This window comes from Callospermophilus lateralis, chromosome 9 (genome assembly GCF_048772815.1).
Source record: "Callospermophilus lateralis isolate mCalLat2 chromosome 9, mCalLat2.hap1, whole genome shotgun sequence".
Taxonomy (NCBI): domain Eukaryota; kingdom Metazoa; phylum Chordata; class Mammalia; order Rodentia; family Sciuridae; genus Callospermophilus; species Callospermophilus lateralis.
In genome coordinates, this window is record NC_135313.1 from 53355737 (window position 1) to 53371410 (window position 15674).

At 37.2% G+C, this 15674-nt stretch overlaps 1 protein-coding gene across 11 annotated transcripts in view; it reads right to left on the bottom strand.

Annotated features, from left to right (window-relative positions):
* Osbpl6 (oxysterol binding protein like 6) overlaps positions 1-15674 on the bottom strand; it is a 187688-nt gene that overhangs the window by 30572 nt on the left and 141442 nt on the right. For 5 of the 11 annotated variants that reach the window (XM_076866734.2, XM_076866730.2, XM_076866733.2 and 2 more), the window contains exons 9-12: positions 15306-15438; positions 11366-11469; positions 6147-6221; positions 771-936 (exon numbers count right to left, since the gene is read on the bottom strand). In XM_076866734.2, the coding sequence (XP_076722849.1) occupies positions 771-936; positions 6147-6221; positions 11366-11469; positions 15306-15438 (478 nt within the window). Of the gene's footprint in view, positions 1-770; positions 937-6146; positions 6222-8825; positions 8885-10746; positions 10840-11365; positions 11470-15305; positions 15439-15674 lie in introns of those variants that run through there. The other 6 variants (XM_076866735.2, XM_076866732.2, XM_076866731.2 and 3 more) reach the window with 3 other exon arrangements.

Genomic DNA, 15674 nt, shown 5'->3' on the forward strand with positions numbered 1-15674 from the left:
TTCAACAGAGGCTTTAAAAGTCTGTTGAAACTTGGGTCTCCTGAAAGCTTCAGGATTGCAACCAAATACACAACGTTTTCCTGGGGTGCCTTCAAATTAACCCATCTCCCTTTAGCAGTTCTGCTATGCTCACATGCTTCTCTCCACTCATAAATTTGCTGTCTCATTCTACCTGATGCCACCCCATCCCAGAAGTAAAAGTTACTGGCTTGAATCTATGCTATTATATGAACAAACTATTGTTGCTTTAATTGAATAACATCATTAGCATCCTGTTAATAATGCAATGAAAATGCATTTACTGGGAGTAAAAAGGCAGGTGGGAGATGTTGGCCTTACAAAATCTCAACTGACAAACAGAAAAAAAGATTAAGCCAATTTTAGGATTATGGCATGGAAGAAACATCTATGTTATCTGATGATCTCTCAAATACCTGATATCTGAAACTTGAATAGTAAGACTAATCTTGGAAGCCAAGGTTCTTGTTAAATACCCCAGAGTATCTTTGCTGATGGTTTGATTTCTTCAAGCTCAGGATTTTCAGAGACATTCTCAGGGTACACCCCTCCCTCTTTCTTTCCCTGGGCCACCATGATTTTGAGTGTTAAGAGGCACAGAGATGCTCCATTTAACTTGTATTTTCAATAATATTTTATAACTTACTATCAGCAGCCCCAGGGGAAATAAATGATTAATTCACAATTAAGTGTTAGTGACTAAAAACACAATGTATATTTCTCTTTAAAGGGCACATTACATTTGTCGTTACCTTTCTGTGCAATTAGACAAAATTCTTCTTGCAGCTTTGTATAATCTGTTGAACTTTCCAGAGGGTCAGTGAGGTGGCTGGGGGGAGTCTGAAATTCAATATCTGCGCAAAGGTTGGGGTTGGAGGAATGCAAGCGAACTGGTGACATGGTGGCACTGAAAGGAACCTGAAAGGGGAAGATACAAATTATTAAAGAGCAATAGTGCACTGTTCCACCTGCTCCTACATAGAGAAGATCTCCCTTAGTCTTTAAAATAATAGATTCCTCTCTAGTGACACACTCAGAGACTCAGTACTCATTTATTTTACAGGTAGTTGGGCTGGGACGTGGAGTCTTGTTTCCTAGAGTTGATTTAGAACTGCCATGGACTCACTGGTTTCACTGTTACAGAGAGAGATGACAACAGAATGACAGCAAGAAGAGGCATAGCCTCATCTAAGCTTCAACTCTGAACCCACACAGGTACCTGAAAAATAACTGTCAGAAAACTGAATTGACTACAAGTGTTGCTCATTCCTCTCTGAGCTGGGAGTAGGATCTTACTGATATATAAAAATTTGAGAGATATGTATAGAAAAAGATTCATTTGCTCCATAGCCTAACCTTAGACAACATGCAAATAAAGTTTTGTAGAAAATACAATAATGGCTTAAAGAGACTCACTATTATTTTTGAGATGGATTTATTAAAATATATATTAGTAAACAGAATGTACATCAATCACTGTAGTTTACCTTTGTATGTTATATATAATTATGTTATAGCTATATGAACATGGCTTTTGAACAGACCAATCTTAAAAAGCATTAAGTAGAAAAAGTCATATTACTATAGATTTTCCTAAAAGGTTAGAATGCTTACCTGCCCAGGCTGGCTCTGGACTGAGCTTGTGACAGGTGGAGGCAAAGCACCTTTCCTCCCCTCCCCTTCAAGAAGACTCTCCCTGAGCATCACAAATGCTGTTGGCCAAACATTCTTAAAAACACCAATTCCTCTTGCAGTCATTTATAGCTAAATCTACTGCATAGAAGTTCATTCAGTTGTCCTCAGGAACTATACTCTAGACTCCACCACAAGCTGAATTTTATAGAATTGAAGGAATGTTTCCTATTCCCTAACAGGAAATATGCCAGGGGAGGAAAGAACAATTACTTTCTCTGATGTGTGTATTATGTCAGAAACATTTCTTTTTTAATTTTTTTTTTTTTTTTTGCTTTAAACTTAACAGATTTGGTGAGCTAGATAGGGCAGGGAAAGAGGGCACCGTGTCTCTGAGAGATAGAGGACAGATGGAGGAGGTGTAAAGCACCAAAAATTCTGGCCTGAGGTGAAACCCAAGGGCCGTTAAAGCCAGACAGAGAACCTCTCTGATGTAACTCTGCCTTGGCAGGGAGTTATTTACCTCAAAAGATACCCAAGGTTTACCAGGGAAGGAAGCAAACATGAAGTTTTCCCTCTGAATTCACCTAAGGTAAGCATGTTAACATACATGATCCAAAGCATTTGGTACCTGGAGTTATCAAAGTCACTCTACCTCATCCTCCATGAGAACCTTGACTACCCTGAGCTGGGAGATATCAACTGCTTGTTCAACTTATCATGCACAAAACTTCTGTCTGTTCCGGATTGAAAGAAAGAAGTGGCAAAGAAGCCATTTGAGAAAATAGTACAACGGGGTTCAATAATTTGCTGAAATCCTGCCTCAGTTACTTTTAGAAGAATACTGAGGTCCTTTAGGGATAGCTACAAAGGAATGGGATTTACGTGGAAGAAAGTCTGGAGATAGACAAAGGAAATCTAACTGTGGTGATGCTGATCTAGAAAGAGTAATCTGCTCAAATCTCTATAGAGTAACAGAGAATCCATGAAAAGGTTAGTGGAGATTAGAAGCTCAAGGAAAGAGACAGTGAGTTGAAGACATGGGTGGACCAAGAAGTTTTCACACTTAAGGATTCAGCTTCCTCATCCAAGGAACTAGAAGAACACTAAGAAAAAAGAATGTGGGTGTTGGGTAATGGGAGGGGTGGGCGAATGTGCTGAATATCACAGAAGAGGGTTCATATGCACTCAGAAGCCCTCCATACTCCAAGGACCCACCTGGCTTAGGAGTCCCTTCTGAGTGGGTGGGGAGAAGGTCATGAAAGCTGGGGGAGAGTATGCATGGGGGCCATTACACAGTGAAAAGTAAGGACCCGCACTTGTCCCTGAGATAATGGCCTTTCAAATGTTGGAGTCAGATACTGAGAACATATACATAGTTACAAATTTATATTTTGAACATAATGGAAATTTAAATAGGCTATTAAAACAATGAAAGTGGTTTTGTATATTACCCACAGGGAAAGGAACGCAGAATGCTCCATTCAAACTGCAATCAGATGGTTCCCTGGGAAATTGAAAACTGATTTCTATATACTTCTTACTGAAAATGTTTAATGTATTGATACTTTTTTGTTAAAAAAGTGTGTTGAATGGGTTATTTTAATTGAGGAATTCATGAAATGAAATGAGAATACAAGTTGCGTTGTATTATCTAACTGAATATCTCTTCACTCTGGGGATGAACTTTTTTATTTATTCAGGTTTTTTTACTTATCAATTTGAGTATTTAGGGATTCAAATACTTAAATGCTAGCTTATTTCTCTATCAGTGATGGCTACAATGGGAGTTACCAACAGCTCTCCATTGTTATGCTTGAGAATCCTCAATGTTGTATTTGGGCCTTTCTATTCTGCTCTGGAAGGAAATCCAAAGCTTCCTTTAAGTCCTAAAATTCTGGAATATTTTGGCACAAATAACTTTTGGAATGGGGCTACTAGGAGTTGCTCATAAAAACTGTCTATGAAGAAGTCAAAAGAGAAAGGAAATGAGAGTGAAGTTTAGCAAGTCAACATGAAAGAGCACTTGCCAGGTTTGCAAAGGTCTAAGATAGATACTAAGCAGATGCTAAGTTTATAGGATTTATTGAGGTAATGTGAAAAGTCCCTTGTTTTTGTTATTCTGGCATTATGGGTACTGGGATCCTTTGGGGGACTGCTTGGAGACCCTCAGTGTCCTTCCACAGGAAGAAGCAAGTGTATCTCTGCTTCCAACCTGTTCTGTGGGGTCTGGCTGATGTTGTGAGCTGACATTCTGAGTACTAGCACTAAGGGTCAACAAGAATAAATTCTGGAAACATCTGCTTGGACACCCTTTGCTTTGGCACAGTCTCAGTTGCCCCAGACACCTTGAGTGGGTGAGGAAAGTTAAGTGAGTAGGAATAATCCAGAGGGTTCTGGGTGAAAGACATCTAACAGGATAGGAATGGCTCAAAATGTGTGGGATAACTTCAGTGCTGGGAAGAGAAAGGAACAGGCAGACCTCAGCACTAAAAGAAATAGGGGTGCTGAGTTATCAGTGCAGCTCTCTGGGACCAGGGAGAAGGGCTAAGGAAGCCAGCTGAGGGTCCTGCTTAGTGTTGCTCTTTTTTACTATGGCATCCAAGCCACAGTTTCTAGAGCATTTAACACAGACATTCCCCCTAGTTATTCCTGAAAATGTTATTAAATGTTGCCAGTAGCTTTTATCATTGGACACACCTAGATCATTTTTATGATTTCTGTGACCAATGTGGATGTTAAAGCTTTCTTCTTTTAAAAGATTTTTCTCTTCTACATTCAATTAAAACATAAAAACTTATTCTATCCCAATAGAATAAGTGGTAATCCTAGTTTTATTATCATTCACTGAATGTATCCGCAATTTAATAAATGAACACAGGAAAGACACAATCACTTCCACATGTGTCACCCCAGAAGGATGTTATTTGAGAAAACAATATTTTCATAAAATGACTCATTTTTCCCTCCCCATACTATAATGTTCTCTCTCTAATAATCATTTGGATTTCTTAATTTTGTAAATAAAAAATTACATTTGAGTAATTTAATTGATTATATATGTATCTATTGTCAGAATTTGAATACATGCATAGCATATTCATTGAATGTGAAAGCAACTTCAATAATTCATTTGTTCCAATGTTCTCAAGACTGTGAATTTAATTCCCTAATAAAATCCAAGTCATGGGTTGTTTTAATAATCAAAAACAATTCTGTTCCTCAAACAATGCAGCCCAACACATAGATGGAAAGCCAGAGTCAACTACCAATCATAAAGTAGAAAGCCAATAATCCTCACACCAGTTAGCCACTCACCTACAGTGCAACCAAAATCTTTTCATAGTTTTCAGCAACTCTGGTCTTAAAATATATCTCACCCTTAACAAGAGCAAGACTATTCTTAATTCAGGAAATAAGCTGTAGCCAAAAAAAAAAAAAAACAAAACAAAAACTAATATCCATGATTATGCTTAGCTCAATATATTGTATTTTTAAAAGTTGCCAGCATCTCATAATTCAGCAAATTTATGATTCACTTTCATTCAGCAAAAAGTCCTTTTTGTTTTGTTTCATTCTGTTTTGAGATAGAGTCTTACTGTGTTGCCCAGGCTGGCCTCCAACTCCTGGGCTCAAGTGATCTCCATAGTAGTTGAGACTACAGGAGTGTATTATGGCATCTGACTCAGCAAAGGGTTCTTCTATTTTAAATAGAATATTCTATTTTAAATTTAAATATTCTATTTTAAATTCTGTATGGATATTCAATATTCTCTGCCTTAACTACTTCAATATTTCCTCTACTACCCTTATATCTATTCTATTTTCTTTTAGGAAAAACAAAAACAAAATGAAAAACCAACCTTGGCTATGGATTAAACCATCTAACTCTGTTTTTTTTTTTCACTTCTACACTACATTTTCTTATTTTCATGTCAGTATTCTTTCCAGAAAACAATTTCCCCTTGCTAAGTGTAATTTGGGTAGCCATTTAGAGATGACATCGAAATGTACCTTTTCTTACCCTCTCATTTCTTTCTCACATCCTTTTCAAATAGTCACATTGCTACAAAAAAAAGCACAGTTTATGTCTGTAGTAACATGACTTGTCTTAGAAAAACAGAAATCAGTTAACAAAGGTTCCAATATCAGTATGGCAAAAGAAAATGAAACAAAACCAAAAATGATATCATTAAATAAATTCTCCCACCATAGGGCACTATAATCAGTTTGGCAAACTTGAGTTCAAATTATTTCTTACACTGACAGCAGAAGAAAAAGAACTGGATTATGTAATATTTCTCCTTGCAAAAATGAACACCCGTGTCTGACTGCTGCCATGCAAAGACAGCCAAACAACATGCGAAAGCTATGGCAATATGAGTGGGCTACGGTTGATGCCATCGCACACGGGTGGCACTCTCTGAACAGGGAGTTTACCCTCATACAGGTTCTCATTCTTATTAAACTTCCACTTGAGATTGAAATCCACTCACTGTTGTAGCCACTGCTGCTGCTAGCCTCTGCCGGCGCCGAGTTGTGCTGAACTGGCCCTTCGCGGGTGGCCCTTCCTGACAGTGAATGGGAGAAGAGAAGGGGGTAAAAACACAGGATGGAGGGTTGGGGAGGGGAGAGGATGGGGTATAGGAGGATGAAAGATAATCAGACAAGGGAGACGGAGAATTTTAACCAAAGTTGACTTTTCTTTAAAAACAAAACAAAACAAAAATCTTAGCATAGAAAAGAGCTCAAAAGGGCATTCAATGCCATGAGAAATGTTCATTATTCTCATTGTAGGTCACCCAAACTCTGTTAAGTTTATTTGCTGAAGATCACCCCTACCTCAAAAGGAGATGGTGGGTTATGCATTGATGCATAGCCTGTGATTTTTAAATGTGTTTTGTTTTAGTTATGTGATATAATGTTACACAAAGTCAAAAGGCATTCAATTAATAGGAGCAAAGAAAAAGAAGTTCAGGAAAAACTCATTAAATAATGTGTAAAGGCTAATGTGAACAGGTTGTAATGAGGGCTTCCTGTGACCCAGGAAGATTTTTTTTTTTTTCTTATGGAGAGAAAAAAATAAATAAATAAGGAAGGGGACCCAGGATTCATCAGTCTCCACTTAATCCCCTACCATAAAGCTTGCTCACTGGGACTCAACTTTAGGAAAAGTGTTGAGATCTTCAAGTTGAACAATTTTCCAAACGTTAAGAAAAAAAAAAATCTCAAGTTTCTCAATCCCCATAAAAATCAGCTTTGAAAAACCTGAAGAATTAGTTTCATTTAGTGATGTACACCTACACATGAACCAGTAGAAGAATTCTTTCATTTTTTCCCCCTCCTTTTGGTGGATGAGATTAAGGTATGTAATTTTCCAAATTATATTCATATTTCTCTTCCATCTTCACAAATTTTCTGTTCACATATATGTAAGTCACACAAATACATACATATTGTTTTTCATGAAAATCTTTCTATACACGTTACCTTTTTAATGTACTAAAAGGAAGAACTTGTTTTTACCAGAGATGTAATTTGAGGATGTATGAGATCTAAGATAGCTCCATGTTAATGACAGATCTGCCACTATGTACTTCCTACTATTGTTCATCATCTCCAACATTCATGCTATTGACAATACAGGAAACCTAGCAGCTCTTTCTTCTATGTCACATTTTTAAAGTCATTCCCTTTTGTCTTCCTCTACTTCATTTAAAACATAACTACGGGCTGGGGATATAGCTCAGTTGGTAGTGTTTGCCTCACAAGGCCCTGGGTTCAATCCCTAGCATCACCAAAACAAACAAACAAACAAACAAACCCCAAACCTAACCAAAACAAAACAAAACAAAACAAAAAACAAACATAGCCAAACTTTCTGCATAATGGTATTCAGATTTTCATTAGAACTAAAAGATTTGAAATTTGGGAACCAGGAAGTCCATTTTTTTAAAAAAGGTAACCCCTCCCCACCACACACAAACACAGAATATTCTAGGACAAGTGTTGACTTCACGAGTTACACAATGGATTTTCTGTGATTAAATTATAGCATGGTATCTAGAAGAAATATGGCCAAAAAGATTTGAGTCAGAAGCATGGTCTCACCCATACAAAAATAAGCAATCACACACATAGTATAACACATTCTTCATTTTCAATTTTTTATAGAATCTATTTTATATTTTAAAATTCAGTGACACCACACCAATAAAAATAACAGCAGGAACAACCACCAGCACTGTCACCCCTTGGTAGTCTGGGTTCCTTCACAACAGCTGATGGCTGGATGCAAACAACAGAGGGGATGTAAAATGGGCTGTCACAACCTGAGAGCCACTCAAGTTGGCCACAAGGAGGATCTTCAGGGGGAAATGAGATGATGATAAGCTCATAACAGATACTTGGCATCATTAGATGGAATTCCCACAGTCAAAAAGCATTTAAAATAGGAGGGGGGCGGAAACTGGGTATTAGGATGTGGAAAAGTGATAGGTATGTTCAATCCACTAGAGTGAAAATAAATGCCAAGTCTTTCTGTGGGCAGAAATACTGCTGAGTAATAGCCATAGTCATGGCTGGGTCCCCAGCAGGTGTGCATGTTGGGGAACTTTGATAACTTCCAGTCACAGAAAATGAGTGTCCTGAGGGCTCCTGGAAGACCCATTGGGTTGGACAAGCTGAAAAGGTCCAGGATGGTACACAATTCTTCAGCATTTCAGTCTATGAAAACTTCTGTTAAAGCACAAGTAGAGGACTTTGAGAGTGATTAGTGACTTACTGCCACCTGAAGTCTATTTATTTCTACTTAAAGTAGAACCATCTTTCCCTTTTGAAAAGACAAAGTTTGTCTTTGAATGTGGGGATAAGATTACATCAATTTCCCTCAAAAATATCTAAACAAAAATGATAAAGGCCAGGTTGTTTCTATCTGGCACATGAAAAATAAACAAGACAGCATAAGTAAAAGTTTAAAAAGAAGCAAACTGTTCAAAGATATGGCAGGAACATAAACAGAAAATATTTTCCTGCTTTTTGAACAATTTCTTCTGATGACTCCAAAAAAATCCTTGTAACCTCTTGGTATAGTTTAAACATTGCCTGTGACCAGCAGAAGTATTCACAGCTGCATTCTGTTTCGTCCAGTAAAGCTGGATTGTCACAGGGCTGTATGGGCTTCCTAGTTGCAGCAGCCACCAGCTACCAGCCACGGGCACTGAGCTCAGGGATGCTGAGAATGAACCATTCAAGAAATCAGCTGTGAATGGGTCTCTAACTTAATTAGAATTTAATTTGCCTGTAAAAACCAGGCAAATAATGTCTATTCACAAATGAATATGTTCTTATTATGCTAGCTTTCTTCCATTATTGTATTTAAAGGTTCTTTCATTTATAAAAATAGTTCTTTTTCTTGGCTATGAGAACCATGGACACTCAACTTGAAAACATGCACACACACACACAGACACACACACAGACACACACACACACACACACACACACACACACACCAAACAAACAAACAAATGAGAGTCTCACAAGCTCAAAACATATAAAAAAAGTGCCAAAGGCAATTCTAGATGAATCTCTTTGTCAAATTGTTTGACACATCTGTCCCTATAGTACTAATTTTATGAATAGAAGGGAAAACACAAACAAAATACCGAATAAAGAAACACTAATTATATTTACAAACTATAGAACTCTAAATAAAAATGGATCTTTAATGCTTATGAAAATTTCTTTTTAAATATATCAGATTAGAAAGCAAAGCAACAGTTTGTTATTTACACATTCAGAATTACAATACAAAGAATGTTACTAAAGCTGTTAGAATTAGAGAAGAATCATTCTGTTAATTATTTAGAAGACAGTGAAGATTTCTGAAAAGCATTTACCTTCTATTAGAATTCAAATTGATTTATAGTATAATAAAAACAAAGCTAAATCATAAGTCTAATTTTGACTGTGCAGGTTAAGAATCATTTAGAATACACAGCTAAGGTTAGAATAGTAGATAGTCTAGTTTGGTGATCTGAAAATAATGTGATTTAGATACAAGGTTTTAAGAATTTACTGTATTTGTATCACTTCAACACTATGACATAAAAGGATCTTACTTTAAAAATTTAGAACTACTTATTTCAAGTAAAAATTTTATTTAAAATCAACTTCAGTTCAATTTATTATGAGCCATTAAGACTTTAGTTCAGATTTTTATAGTGATTATTGAAGGCCCAATAATATCTATTTTGCAGATTCACAGAATTTAGAGTTAAAAGGGAATTCAGAGATCATTAAATTAAGTCCATCACTTTACCCAGGAGCAAATGGAAGCCCAGAAAATTTAATAGACATGCACAAAATTTATACAGCCAGAAAATCACAGCGATTAGATGAAAGCCGAGGCTTGTTAATTTTTATTCTAGTGCACCCTCTACTCTTTTTGTCAATAGAAAAAAATTTGGACAAAGTTGATACATAAATGGTTCTTTTAAGACCTAGCATATATAAATGGATGTTTATTATAATCTACCAGACTTTTAGTCCAGATTTTTTTTTTTTTTTTTTTGGCGGGTGGGGGTGCCAGGATTGAACTCAGAGGCACTCAACCACTGAGCCACATCCCCAGCCCTGTTTTGTATTTTATTTAGAGATGGGATCTCACTTAGAGTTGCTTAGTGCCTCACTAAATTGCTGAGGCTAGCTTTAAACTCATGATCCTTCTGTTTCAGCCTCCTGAGCCACTGGGATTACATGCATGTGCCACTACTCCCAGCTTAGTTGAGATTTTTAAGGTGACTTTTTGTTTAAAAAGTTTTAATGGTTCAAAAGCTATGCTTGAGAATGAAAATGCTACTTTGCAATCATATAATTTTATCTTTCTTTCTAATTATTTTCACTTATGACCAAGCAAGTAAAATAAATAGATTTCCCACTATTTTAGATCTAAAAAAAACTTCTGCTTCAGAAGCACTGGCTTTCAAGTAGTTAAGCTGCTCTCTCAATCCAACATCTGTGAGCGGATATATATAAAGGTGAATACTTTTAAAGTATATGAAAACATGAAGGAAGGAAAAGTAAAATCTGTACCTGCAGTTGTATTTTTGTATCTTTGCTGACACTTTTTGTTCTCCAGCGTCTTGTGACCCGCTTGTCTTTCTTTGAAATATCTACACAGTTAGCCTACATTGCACAGAGAGTTAAAGGCAACAACGGATTATTAAGTTTACACAGATGATACACATGCAGACAGAACAGTCAGTTAGTAAGGAATAATTGTTAGAGCCTTGAAGCAAACCAGGAGAGATAGGTACTCATTAAAAGCAGAGAAAAGAACTTAATTGTAAAATGTATTTTTTTCTGATATGCAGAATGAAAACAAGATTAGATATCTTCAACATTTTTTTTTCTGTGAAAAGAGTCTTCATTCTGAAAGTGTCTAAATATATATATTCAAAGCCATTGCAACAGACACATGGGAAGAATGATCCGGAGATATATTTCTACAGCAGTTTGCACTGTATTTAAATGTAAAAACATTTTAAGTTATCTTAACACAATGACACCAAGTTTAAAAAATATTAAGAATAACTCTAGAATATAAATTAGTTGTAGTTATTTCCCCTTAAATGTGACTTGTATATTCACAGAATGATTCAGGAAAGATTAAAGAGTTAACTGTTTTTGCTGGCAGCAGTAATAGGTTTACCTGCATGTCAGTAAAGTTTGGTGCTGACTGAGTTCTCTGAAGTATTTCCAAGTTTTGCAGGAGTTTGCTAAGTTCCACAAGGTTAGACTGGCAGTGTGCAAGATCTAAAAAAAAAAATCAGCAATAAAAATATGTTAGAATTGGGCCATGAATGGTGGTATTGGTAATTAAGGGGAGTCAATCCATAATATGATAAATATGATCAGGTAGATCTGTGTATACAAGGTAGTGATACCTGAAAGTGAATTAAACACATCTTCTCTGATTTAGAAAATAAAACCATTGATTATTAGAAGATTTCAAAGCCTGTTCTTACCAATTAATGGCTCTTAGTGTAGAACCCATTAAAATCTCAAATTGTGTGTGATAACTTTCCTTTTCTTTTTTAAAATTTATTTATTTATTCTAATTTGTTATACATGACAGCAGAATGCATTTCAATTCATAGTATACATATAGAGCAAAATTTTTCAAAAAATTGTCTCTGGTTTTACACAAAGTAGAGTCACACCATTCATGCCTTCATACATATACTTAGGGTAACGATGGAAAGCAATATGGAGATTCCTTGGAAAATATGGAATGGAACCACCATTTGACCAAGTTATCCCACTGCTGGGTTTATACCCAAAGGACTTAAAAACAGCATACTACAGGGACACAACCACATCAATGTTTATAGCAGCACAATTCAGAATAGCTAAATTGTGGAACCAACGTAGATGCTCTTCAATAGATGAATGAATAAAGAAACTGTGGTATATATACACAATGGAACATTACTCCACCTTAAAAGAGAATAAAATCATGGCATTTGCAAGTAAATGAATGGAGCTGGAGAATATCACACTAAGTGAAGTTAGCCAATCTCAAAAAACCAAAGGTCGAAGTTTTCTCTGATATGTGGATGCTGATTCATAATGGGGGTGAGTGGGGAGCATGGGAGAAACGGAGGAACTTTAGACACAGCAAAGAGGAGAGAGGATAAGGGAGCTGGGATGGAGGTAGAAAAGATGGCGGAATGAGAATGGGCATCATTGCCCTAAGTACATATATAAAGACACTTTCCTTTTCTGATGGCTTTTGTCACATGGGAAACAGACTCAAGGGAACTTAATAGTACTGTGGTTTTATTCTTAGGGGCCTGCCTACCTGTTCCTCCAAAATGTTACAAGATAGTTGTCTGGAATTTGTGTGGAGTCACAGTCAAGTTTAGAAAAACAGAATAAAATGTAGCTCACTAATACTCTTGTAATGAATGATTTCTTTAAAATCTATCAGAGATGTTATACCAACTAACATTTATCCCTATGGAAAAAAATATGTTCCATATTTAAATATGCTTATATATTTAAGGTCTGGACTGGTTTCCAGATCTATAAATAGTCAGCTGCTTTAAGTATTAGAACTATAAGTCAGATAAATAATGCATTCAATAGACATTACATTTTTAGAATGCAATCAATGAAATATGGAAGAAATGTTCTTACTTTTGAAATGCAACCAACCTCAATTTAGACACTCTCTGTGACAAATGATCAATATACATTTTTGTTTTTTAAGTGTAATAGGAGATTAAAAAAGAGAGACTGTGACTTTAGGTCAGCAGAACACACCAAAAACAGAGCAGATGGACTGGGGCTGTGGCTCAGTGATAGAGTGCTTGTCTGGCATGTGTGAGGCACTGGGCTCAATCCTCAGTACCACATATAAATAAATAAATAAACAGATAGATAGATAGATAAAATAAAGGTATTGTGTCCATCTACAACTAAGGAAAAAAAAATACAGCAGACATTTTTCTGGGTCTGGAAGATTGAGGGAAAGGTTTTAGCAAAACAGGAAGCTTGGGAAGGACAGACAACGCACTGAAGGTTGGGGAGAACAATCTGTATAAAGGCATGCAGGTGGAAATACCCAAGTATATCCACAAAATAGCAAAGTCTGGTTGAGACTACAGCAGGCAAGGCTGAAAGGGTATGAAGGGTCAGAAAGCTGAGGGCATGGGTTGCTAAATGCTGGGCTAAGCAGTTTGGACTAAAGGCCCAGAGCCAATGGAAAACCACTAAAGAGTTTTTGCATAAAAGCTATTTTAAAAACCAATAGTTCTCAGGGAGCATTATGTAGTGGACAAAGAATTGGCTTTGGGATTAGTCGAATGTGGGTTGGCTGGAGTCCCAAACCCTCTACCACGGCACCTGCATCTTCTTGGGCAAATTCCTTAACCTTCATACATTTAAGGTTCCTCATCCACAAAGTGCCGATAATAGCAACATCTGTGCCTGGTAGCTGAATGCAAAGGATAATGTCTGCTGAGTTCTGATCCAGGACCTGCAGTCAGGTTCAAGAATGCTAATTTCCCATGATCCTCTGAGAGGGAGGAAGCAGCAGAGCCAGAAACTGAGGCAGAGAACCAGTGAGGAGGCTGGTGATCACTCAGAGACAAGAATGGTGGGCCTCAGTCAGAAAGACAGGAGTGGAATTCAGGGGAAGACAGAAGGGGAACATGAGGAGGAGGTTTTCAAAGAAACAACAGACAGGACTTGGTCATGGCTGGATGAACAGGGAGGAGGATCAAAGATGACCCCGAGGTTTCAGTGGGGGTATGACAAAAGCACTGACAGAAACAGGGATGTAAGGTACGTGGGCCCACTCTCAGGGGAGACACGACTGAGATGGCAGAGCAACTACATGTCCAAGAACACACTCTGGGATCAGACTGCCAGAGTGAGTCCCAGCTCCACTTACTGGTCATGAAACCTTGGTAAAGGGAGTGAACTTCTCTGTTCCTAAGTTTTCCAGAGTAGAGGCTGAAATTTTCAGAATCACTGTTGTGGGTGAAGTCCAGCTTCTTTCCCCAACCTGAAGTTATTGTACTGAAACTAAAGTCTGAGTGTTTCCTTGGTGAATACATTCAAGGAAAACCTTTGGTAAGTCAGCTGGATGTGATAATGAATATAAAATCCCTCTTCAATCATATATTCACATAAAGATTGAGTTTGGGAGGTGGATCTCCCAAAGGGCTGATAAAAATGCTACAGACTTTGAGTTCACACACAGGTGGGGTGAAAAAAAAATTTTGGTCAGGAGACTAATAGATTGCCAAATTTTCATTTTTCTAAGTAAGAACATAAAAATGATATCATATCTATTTTTTTATAATTTCATAAAGGAAAAAAATTAAATTAATCTGATGTCATCTTAAGAATTCAGTCAAGCCCTAATAAGTACTCTCTACACTGCCCTTGTTTTTCTTGGTTTTGAAGATCAAATGAAAATTGTCTCACAGAATGGAAATGGCCTATGGATCAAGTTTGGACCAATGTGCTCTAGCTGATTACAAGAAAGGAAAAAGTATGAAGAGATAAAGTGGCTTGGAGATAACAGAGTGAGGGAATTGTGTATTAGTTCAGAATATTTAAAAACTGATCCCTAGTGATATATACCACTAACAGGTAACTATGGATAAAAGATGCAGCATATTAGAATTTTGCCCTTTATGGCTGGGTTGTCAGGAAATATATATTCGTTTTATGGACAAGACAGCATCAGAGAAGGCAGCCATGGAACAGAGCTAGAGAGAAAGGTAGAATAGCGAGTCCAGGAGCAAGGGCGGAGGGCTCTTCAGGGTCTGAAGGGTAGAGAACATGGAAGCCAGCAGAACCAGCAAAAAGAAGAGAGAAGGCTGAAGTGGGAGGAAGTCAAGGCAAGATCAAAACCCAGGTTCATTTATTGTGAGGGTACAGGAGAACCGGCAGGTAAGTAGCCCAGGTCATGAAATGGAAAAGAATTTAGTGTATAAAAGTAAGAAAAAGGAAAGGTCAAGGCAATCAAAGGGGTCAGGGTGAAAGATGCAGTACCCACAATTCACTTCAGTACTTTTTGTTTGGTTTGATTCGAGGGCTTATTACTCTGATAGCCCAAATGGGCAGGAACTAACCTTCTGCACACCTGTCCATTTCTTCCGAGTCCTGTAACCAGGCTGCCACTTTGCTCTGGCCAGTTGTACAGGTTGCAGGGAGGCTATTGCTACATGGCAGAGGAGACTGCCAAGGAAAGTTGTTTGGTTGCACCTATAAGGAACAAAAACAGAAATGAACCCTATGGTTATATGAAGCAGAAAGAGTATATTTCAATGATCATTAAGAAACATAAGTACCCTCACAGTGAGATTAAGAAAAGAGGAATAAAAGGCATCTTGAAAATATGGAGGAAGCCTGTTGGCTAAAGGTGGTATGTGCCCAGGAAAGGCAACATTTACAAACAGTAACTGATGAGAACCTTCCATGGGCTCTCTGTGAACTAAAAA